This window comes from Lycium barbarum, chromosome 10 (genome assembly GCF_019175385.1).
Source record: "Lycium barbarum isolate Lr01 chromosome 10, ASM1917538v2, whole genome shotgun sequence".
In the NCBI taxonomy this organism is placed as follows: Eukaryota; Viridiplantae; Streptophyta; class Magnoliopsida; order Solanales; family Solanaceae; genus Lycium; species Lycium barbarum.
In genome coordinates this window covers 9,231,453-9,241,422 of record NC_083346.1, presented here as the reverse complement: position 1 = coordinate 9,241,422, position 9,970 = coordinate 9,231,453, and the positions used below count along the sequence as shown (strand labels likewise).

Sequence of the window (9,970 nt, the reverse complement as noted above, 5' to 3'; positions counted from 1 at the left end):
TTTATCCAATTTTTATATGACATTCTTGCATCCGAATATATTTCAAGAGCTTTGATTTGAAACATATTAAACTAAAAGTCAAACCCATTAAAACTATTAAACTCCAGGATATGGATGTCATATTTTCAACCATCAAATCTAACTTTTCTAACCATTATTATTTTAGTACATATATGTATTACCACTATTATAAAATATAAGTTAAATTAATATGATAAAGTTCAGTATCCAGTAAATATTATTATCTTATATAAAGTAGAACAAAGAGAATGCATAAAATACTTCAAAAAGTCACTAACTCACGGACTCCACTTATGTAGAAATTATAATATTGAAATTGTTAAGTTGATAACAATTCTTGGATTGACAGGGCGATTGTGCATAGATTGTGGTAACAAGTTGAAAATTTAGTTTTATTACTAATACACATATTTTTATATTGTACTCTTATCTCGTATAAAATTTGCATAGTTTCATACACAAGTTATACTGATGTTAATCTCATGGCGTTCTATATTAGAAACAAGACGATGTTCTCGTATTAGTAATATTGAATTTATAACAGAAACCAATTAGTATTGTATTAGAACCAAAGCTCAGACATCTAACACTGCAGCTGCCACGTATACTTGATAACCATGGCCCGAAAAAAGCCTAAACTCCATGGTGTTCATCATCAGACTCATTTAACTGTTGAAAACTGAACGAACTTTGTTGTAGATGATGTCCTCCTGTAGATGATGTCCTCCTGTAGATGATATCCTCCACAACAATGTAAACCGATGATGTCCTCCTGTAGATGATATCCTCCACAACAATGTAAACCATAAGGATATAACATCTGACTAAAGCCAGAGATTTTAACTTTAAGACGCTTAACTTTATTTAAACCGGTTTATCAGACAACATTCTGTAGATAGCTGAAGGTAGATAGCTGAAGGTACACAAGTCCATGTTTATAGCAAAACTACGTAAACAAAGTTATTACATAGCCAGCCATTTTCCTCTTTACTCAAGACGGTTTAAGAATGGAGGACTCCGATACAAGGGGCCTCCGCCGACAACTACAAAACTAGAATTACATGGAGTTGTTGCTGCTGAGCTTAACCCCCGCGGACATGTCTTCTCAAATCCTCGTTCTCCTTGTTCAAAAGGTCGATACGCGATTGAAGAATGTTGATCATAGCCTGAGCTCTCATCACTTCAATCTTCGCTGTCTCCCTCTCCATGGAGACATTTAGTATCTCATTCTCTAAATTGCTAATGAACTTCAAGTAACCTGGAGGAACAGATTTCTCAAGATTGGAGGAGTCAAAAGTAAGGGTGTTAGAAGGTTGGCTTTCTTTTGGCTCAAGGGGCTCTAACAAGGGGAATGCTAAGAGGGTAGGGGAGTAATTTGTCGTCATCATCTTTGTTGGTGGATCCTGTTGGCTAGTGGTTGAATCTTCAGAACCATTTGCATGGCTAGAGCTAGGATCATCATGATTGGATCTTTTGCTTTGAGCTAAAGAGAGGCTAGAGCTAGGATCGTCATGCATGGATCTTTTGCTGTGAGCTAAAGAGAGGCTAGAGCTAGGATCGTCATGCGTGGATCTTTTGCTGTGAGCTAAAGAGAGGCTAGAGCTAGGATCGTCATGCGTGGATCTTTTGCTTTGAGCTAAAGAGAGGCTAGAGCTAGGATCGTCATGCGTGGATCTTTTGCTGTAAGCTAAAGAGAGGCTAGAGCTAGGATCGTCATGCTTGGATCTTTTGCTTTGAGCTAAAGAGAGGGGTTCTGGTTCTTCTGACCTTTCCCTCTTGCAAACAAATGACAGTGTTCGGGGTTCAAGCAGATTCTCACTTTGGCGAGGAGCCTTCGCCAGCACATCCTATTTTGAACAACCAAAAGTTAGCAGCAAGGAAAGAATTACCAAGAACATATTAAAGCATATCCAAGCACCCATCAGAAGAAAAAGCCCAATATTATGCATGACAATGATACAAATACCCGACGTGCTTGCAAACAAGGTCATGTTTAGAAAAACTGGGAAGAGATTGCCCAAATTGAAGGAAGAAAAAACCAATGAATACAAGGTAAATTTAGAAATTCTATTTGCAAAAGAACCTTAAAAGTCAAATTCCCAAGAACACATAGCAAATCAGTAACGAGCATCACTAAGAGGCTTTATAATCAAAGACACAACGATTAAATTCCAAACTACAGTTCCAGTTCACAAGTTATCACTTGTCACTGTGAAAACTAATCCACTGCAAGTTAGCTATTAATTTATTTTCATATATCATAAGCACTAATCACCGGCAAAAGATAGGAAAATTCTCTTGAATAGAAATTTAAGAGAGACCTATACATGAACAGGAACTTCAAGCTCTTTTTTCTTTTGTATAATTTATAATTTATTTCTGGGACTTCAGGTATGTAATGTCAGTTAAGCACAAGCTGTAATGAATAAATCACCAATAACAAAGCATCATTCCACCAACAATTACAATCATCGCTAAACAAACTCACATCCAGCCATATTAGCAAACTAAAGCATCACCATTTTGCAAGTTGAAGTTCATCTCCTGGGGTTTGTCATGATTTTCAGGATTAAACAATGAAGGATGAAAATATAAATGACTTATGACAATTTTTTATCAATTAAAAAGATAATGGATCATGGATGTAATTGTAAGGCTAACTATTCATCTGTCCCACGATAGTGAAGGTTCAACAAAAAAAAAAAAAAAGGATTTGACTGAAGTCATTAACACTGATGCTGTCTTTCCAAAGTCTCACGTAGGAGACTCGTGGAAAGGGAATGGCTACCTACTCGAGCTTCGACCAAGCACGACCAGTCAATTCTGCTTCAGGCCAACCCTAACTCTACCATTATTATAAGGGTCTGCGGTTTGAAATGCAAAGAGGGAGTAGCAATGGTGCCCCATGGCATTGCCTCTCGACTCACAAAATAATTCAAGCCCTTGAAGTATGCACTCATCCTTCAATACTATAGTTAATTCCTTCTTTTTCTCTTCCTATGCAAATCAAAGCATACCACATTCTCATTCAAATGCAAAGTAGCAAATCGATCCCACTTCACCTAGAAACTAGAATGACACTACCCAACTTATAAACGCTGGCATCACCATAACTTGAAATGAGGAACAAATCAGTACTTCCAACAAATTGGTAACAAGGTATCTACCCACTACGATTTTCTCCTAACAAGAGGGGGAGAAAGGGAAACAAAGAGCACAAAATACGCACATTGTACATCTCAATAAGTAATCTATTGTCTAGTAATTCTGAGTTTATTACACATGCACGACTCAATTGGTAGATCTAGTGTAGCCCTTGCCAAGAAGGCAGTAAAAGCTTCTTTTTCCTTTCCTAGGGTAGACACACAAGACCAAAAACTGGCTAGGTCTACTCTGCAAGTAGCCATATTATTATTACCTACGTTATGACTGCACTTGCACGCGACAAAACAAACAGTCTGGAGAAATAAATTGTGATTGTCACATAATCTGAAAGAGATAAATCTGCAGTTTCAGCTTTTTCCTTTTAAGAACTTTGACTATATGACATGAACAACAAAATGAGAAATTAATCCATCTAATTCTAAATTGATTATATTATTAGCCATTATAAGTTCATCCATATTTATCTTCTTTCCTTTACAGATGATTGGATCTAGCTTCATGCATGAAATGGGCAAGCGAAAGTCTACTCTAAAGGACGAACTTGTACTTGGAGACAGGGAAGCAGAAAAACTGAATATTACTCCCTTCCTAATAAGGTCAGGAAATATATGAGATGTCTTCAATACGCAATCATGTGGAGCCAGTCCAAAAGGATATAGAGAACGGAAAACAACCACTCTACCAGCTTGTGAATCTCACTGGACAAAAGGGAGCAAAAATGAAACCTCAGCAATGCCAGCTTTCTTCACGTTCTACTTGGGGTAACAAAAAATTATGACATAAACCTAACATCCGTGGCGGACAAGACGAGGGAAGCGAGGTTGAGATGGTTCAGGCATGTGAAGAGGAGGTACGATGGGGTTAGGAGAGGACTGAAGAAGAACTTTTTTTTTGGGTTTGGGTTTTTTTTTTTTTTTTGGGGGGGGGGGGGTTAATTAGACAGGACATGGCATAGCTTAGCTTAAGCTCACTGAGGACATGACCTTAGATAGGCAGGTATGGAAGTCGAGGATTAGGGTAGAAAGCTAGTAGGTAGCTGATTGTTTATCCTTCTTAGTAGTATTCTTTAGTTATCGCATAGCTTCTTATTCTTTGATGTGTACTACTATCTGTTGTTACATTTATATCATCTCTTGCTACTTTACTACCCTGTTTTTCTTACAATCTTGCTTCAGAAACATTTTTTTGAGCTGAGAGTCTATCAGAAACAGCCCCTCTCTATCCCGAAAAGGATAGGGATAAGGTCTACGTACATCCTACCCTCCCTAGACCCCACTTGTGGGATTACACCGGATATGATGATGTTGTTGTACAAACTTAAGATCAGATGGATGAGAAGAATTAATGGAGAAACTACCACGGTACAAACAGAAACGGTTTTTTTTTTTTTAAGAACAGTAATAAAAAGAGAATCAAGAGAAACTAAAAAAGCAGCAGATGGTTCTTGCAATTAAAAGCTAAAAGGGATTGGGTTTCCGAAGAACGGTCAGACGAGGAGAAAGACGACAAACTAAAAGAACAGCAAATTTTCGTGCCATTAAAAGCACCGCATCTACATGTAACGACAATAGCATTCATAATTTCCTGTAATAGTAAGTTGTATTTATCCACATTAATACCAGCGGCAGAAAGTGCGGAAATTGTATATATCCGCATTCACAATTCCCTGGTATAGTAAGTTGTATTCATTCGCATTAATAGCAGCGGCAAAAACAGCGGCGATAGGCGATCTTTGCATTAAATGCAACAATTCAGGCATATTGAAGAGATCACGAAAATGTGAACCTGGTCAAGGTCATTTCCCTCGACTCGTGCGTCATCACCATTGGCCATGTCATCCTCTGCCTCTTCTCCAGGAACCAAAAGTGCCGTGTCGTCATCCCATTCCTCCTCAATAAATGGCGCATATCTGTCACCATTAGGAGGTCCTAATCCACTTTTTTGGAAGATTCTACAAAGTACAAAGGCATCCTTTTTCCTCGCAAAACAAACAAAAACATAATTAAGATTCAAAACTTCAACCAAAGGTACAATCGAGGCGTTTTCCAAATTCAGATCTGCACCTGCACAACTCCAGCCCTTTCCAATTCTTCATCCGTAAGTCTGTACTCATGCATTACCCAATTAGTTCTCTTACCATCGGGAGCTCGACCACTATGGAAAACAAGTGTTTTCTTCATTCCATTGGTCTGAGACTTGTGGCGAACAGGACGATCCTTCCCAGTAGCTTTCCAATAGCCCTTGCCAGTGGCCCGGTTAAGCCGAGATCCATTCCCATACTTCCTATCCACGGGGCTGAAAAAGTACCACTCTAGATCTCTGGTCTTCAGAGATGAATATTCTGAACAGAAAAAACCAAAAGGTGATTCATCAAAATTAATGACTACCAAATTCAAGAGTAGAAAATGTCTATGACATGAGAAACTGATAACACATCCAAACAAAACCGACAAAGAAGAAATGCAATTCTTATGCAGCAGCATTGAGACTTTTAGGGACACCAATCAAAAAGTCATTAATGCACAATTCTTCCTGAAGACCAAGAGCACCAGACTGCTTCTCTAATCAAAACATTTTTTGTTGGGTTTTGCATGAACACTAGAATTCTCTCTGATGTCTTCAAATTGTATGACAGTCCATACATAAGCTTATGAAAGAGTAAAAAAGGCCCTTAACTATGTGTAAGCAATTCCTTCTCCGACCATTCCTCTTTAAAAACAATGAAGAAAAAGATTTGTAACCATATACTAAAAATTCAATTTTTATGGTAAACAAACCTTGAAGATACATTTTTCTTACTTATCAAAAAAAAAAAAAAAAATTTAAGGCATTTATAACCTCTGAGTTTTGTTTTTTTGCAATGAAATGAAACTAACTCATCACTCAAAAACACACATAGAAACACAAACAGACAGGTGATAGGATTTACTCACTTACAAAACTAAGCAACTCTTCAAAAATCCAAGAAAACTAAACAGATATAACATAGAGCCAAAAAAAAAAATGAAACAAACAAAAAATCACATACAAAGCTGCAGATATACCATAACATCTAGGACAAGAAATGAAAATTCATATCAGCTGTGTACAAAAAAAAATTCTCAAAAAAGCATATCATAAACAGGCTAAAAAAATCACAAAAGAAAAACCTGCAAGTTCCCAAGGCTCAGATTTGTAAACATCAATTTCAGAAACAGCTTGAAACCTAAATGGCTTCCCACAAGCCTTCCTCCTGAGATAATACCGGACCAACTCCTCATCTGTTGGATGAAACCTGAAACCTGGCGCTAACGATGTAGGCGGAGCCACCGCTCTTTTCGGCGTAGCTGCAGCCGTAACTGGCCCTGCAGATACTAAAACAAGTGCTCCTTCTTGCTCCATTTCTGGCCTCAAAAACAAAAATCAAGAAACTGATAATCAGGTTTCTGTTCAAGAAATACACCTCAGAAACAACAGATACATAAACCAAAACTCACCCAAAAACCAAGAAACCAATAATTAGTGTTCTTTTTTTTTTTTTTTTCAAGAAACCCACCTCAGAAACAACAGATACATATAGAAAAAATAACCAAAAAAACAAGAAACCAATAATCAGTGTGTTCTTTTTTCAAGAAACCCACCTCACAAACAACACAACAGATACATATAGAAGAAAGAAACAAAACTTACCCAAAAACCAAGAAAATGAGAATCAGGGGTTCTGTTCAAGAAACCCACCACAAAAACAACAGATACATACAAAAAATTAGAGATGTATGTCTAAATAAAAAAGAGAGAAGAAGAAGAAAAGGGTAGGTTTGAGAAGATTAGAAGTGAAGCAAAGCTTAAAAAAGAGAAAAGAGGGAGGGGTGGTGGGGTGTTGAGGGGGGTGGGGGGTGTGATGATAACTTGGATAACAGTGAAGAAATTAGGAGTAAGCTAAGAAGGGGTATTTCTGGTTAAGGAAGCAAAGATAGGAATGGATGCTTGCTTGACACGGAAATCGAAAATCCAAGAAAAGCCATTCATGTAAGAGTATGACTAATATGTATTGTGTAAGCAGATACTTAGCTGTTCTCTTTTGTTTCCTTTCTTCTACCTCTTTTTTCTTTTTTTAACTTCTTTTATTTTTGGATCAGTCTATAAATGACATAATTTTTAAACTTATATTTTAAAATAATGTTATAATTTTGATTATGAGTATAAAAACTTAACGTTAAGGATAAAATAAAAAGTTTATACATGGAAACTTCATAGTAATAAAATAGTATCACACAGGCAAAATGGAATCCTTAGTATAGTCAGACTTCTCTATAACAGCATCGTTGAGTTGAAAAAAAAAATTGCTACCATAGCAAGTGATTGTTATATATGTGTAACAGCATAGATATTTAAATAATAGTTTACTTTTTGCATAAATTTAATTTTTTATTTTAATTGTCAAATCCTAAGCTTAATCACACTTTTTCTAATAAAGAAAAAAATCAATGTTGGAAATATATTTTCATATAATATTATTTGTCATCAATATTATTAAAGTATCAAAATATTTGGTTAAAATCTCTAAACTTATTATTAGTAATCTTAGAGAGTTTATTTCTATAAAATTTATTCATTATATTATCAAAAAAAAAAATGTTATATAGGTAAGTTACAAAGAGTGTACTGTTATAAAGATAGTTGTTATTGTTATACCTAAAAAACTGTTATAGAGAGATGAAATATAATACAAAAAATCGGTTCGGAAAAAACTCAAGTGTTATAACGAGATGTTGTTATATGTGAATGTCATTATACATAGGTCTGTACTTCTTTTACTGTTCTTACACACCATTTAAGAAACATATTTAACAAATTTAAAGGGTATTGTTAAGCTTATAACCGATTAAACACTAAAATTTGTTTATAAGTCAAAATTATCCAAAAGCTTTTTAGTTATATGCATTTTATTTTGACCAGAAATTTTATTACTTTAATCCCTAATTATTGTTTTTGTAGTTCTTGAAATATTCTTTCTCAAATTAAAATCCCAAACTCGCACTCTACATTCTATTTTTGTTGTTTATCCTTCTCCTAGTAAAGATGTAATCATTTGATTCGCAAACAAATTATAAAAGAATTATAATATTTCACTTTATTAATTTGAGTGCTAAGGATAAAATTGAGAAAGTAGTAAAAATTTCTTATTTCCTAAAATGTTAGATATTTTAAAATAAATTCAATTTGTCAAAACAAAAAACAGAATAACAAAACCCTTGTGTTGAATTGAATACTTTTTAAAAAAAAATAATTGAAAAGTTTACATAAGTGATGTGAAATTAAATTATATAATTACGATGTAAATCTTATCATAGTTGAAGTTTTATTTTTATCATCATATGACTAACAAGTAAATAGAAAATGCCTCAGCAAAAATGAAACTAATAAGAGAAGTGAAGTTCTTTACGACAACTTCAATTTATTTATTTTAAACTCTTGTTTTTTTTTTCTCTCTCTCTCTTCTTTTTGTTTTTGTTTCCCACTATGGTCTCTTTTTTTGTTTTGCTTGCTTTTGGAAGAAGCCTCTAGCTGGCTTCACAAAGTGACATTTCTCAAAAGCCTTTTAGTTGGGACAGGGACAGGGACAGGTTAAAGTTTTTACTTACAATATGCTAAAAGAGTTTGGCTGGGGTTTTTTAGGCTTTAAAGAGAAATTGTGTTCGGTTTGGGAAGTAAAAATCTATCCACAATTGCACAATAAATACAGAATATTTATCTTTCTTATATACATGTATCATTTTATAATCATAGATTAAATGATATGCATTTTTATCATGCTAATATTTCATGATTGCGGGTTCGCAATCCACCAGTTGAGTGATCCGCTACTCTACTACACTTGGAGGAAACAATACATGCCTCTGCATGCAACTTCTACTGTTTTCTACGTACACCAGTGGGGAGCCAGTAATTATATTAAGGAGTGTTAAAATATAAAAAAATAGTCGCACGTATAAAATAAGGGGAGTCAACATATAATATGTATATACATAAAACTAATATTTTGACCTAGCTAAACAGCATATTTTTTGACGAATGTAGCATAAGGTGGCTCCTCCACTGACTACACCACTCACCAATAGTATATACTCACGGCAGTTGTTCGAATTTCTAACCGATCCCTTTTTGTAACACTCCGAACCTTGATATTGAGAGCAGCCACAATTCCTTGTAATGTTTCTTAGTTAATGTACTTTTATTTTTTGACCAAAAAAAAGCATTTCCACCGGTATAATTGTTAAAATTAAATTATTTTGTCTACTGCAAATATCGAGTGCACGTAAGTATTTATCATGTTAAAGCTGTCTAGTAATTTTGAGAATGATACCAATTGCCTATTATTTTCCCTTTCCATGGATTCGTTTCTAACAAAAAGTTATGTAAGGAATGAATTATTAGAGTTGGAAAATAAAAGTTATTTACCTTCATAAATATTCACTCACTTCATGAATGGCTATGCCAAAATTCTAAAAGAGGTTTCTTTTGTCAAAAACTTAAAGTAGAAAAAGGGAGTTGTTTAGGACTTTAGGCTAACGATGTTCACCGAAAAAGAAAGAAATAAAGGGGGGAAATTTTAAAATTATTCAGAATGAAAGAGAATATTATCAAATAAAAATTTGTTTACAGGTGTGATTTGTGAAGCAACTTCTTGTGCAACACAGTACAATCATTACCCACCTAGATAAAGTTGATTGATTGTATATGATTTGCATGGCAAGTTATTAAAATGCGTATATAAGAAAACAATCATTTTAACTAGTTGTAT

At 34.7% G+C, this 9,970-nt stretch overlaps 1 protein-coding gene across 3 annotated transcripts; it reads right to left on the bottom strand.

Annotated features, from left to right (window-relative positions):
- Window positions 1-858: 858 nt before the first annotated feature.
- Window positions 859-7,195, bottom strand: LOC132615140 (NAC domain containing protein 50-like). 3 transcript variants are annotated; one of them, XM_060329718.1, is made up of 5 exons: window positions 6,856-7,195; window positions 6,336-6,574; window positions 5,250-5,527; window positions 4,972-5,157; window positions 859-1,868 (listed from the first exon to the last, which is right to left on the bottom strand). In XM_060329718.1, the coding sequence occupies exons 2-5, from the start codon at window positions 6,565-6,567 to the stop codon at window positions 1,104-1,106; spliced, it is 1,461 nt and encodes a 486-aa protein (XP_060185701.1). In that variant the 5' UTR covers window positions 6,568-6,574; window positions 6,856-7,195; the 3' UTR covers window positions 859-1,103. The 3 variants fall into 3 exon arrangements, with proteins under 3 accessions (XP_060185701.1, XP_060185700.1, XP_060185702.1); XM_060329717.1 differs by having other exon boundaries at window positions 6,336-6,569; window positions 6,856-7,193; XM_060329719.1 differs by lacking the exon at window positions 6,856-7,195 and adding an exon at window positions 6,663-6,797 and having other exon boundaries at window positions 6,336-6,569.
- Window positions 7,196-9,970: the final 2,775 nt, after the last annotated feature.

Bases quoted from the DNA above. Each gene is read 5' to 3' on its own strand.
- LOC132615140 (XM_060329718.1), bottom strand. From the start codon at position 6,567: ATGGAGCAAGAAGGAGCACTTGTTTTAGTATCTGCAGGGCCAGTTACG. The intron at 5,528-6,335 runs GTTTTTCTTTTG...TTTTCTGTTCAG, and splicing joins TGAGCCTTGGGAACTTGCAG to AATATTCATCTCTGAAGACC. The intron at 5,158-5,249 runs GTGCAGATCTGA...GCGAGGAAAAAG, and splicing joins AAAGGGCTGGAGTTGTGCAG to GATGCCTTTGTACTTTGTAG.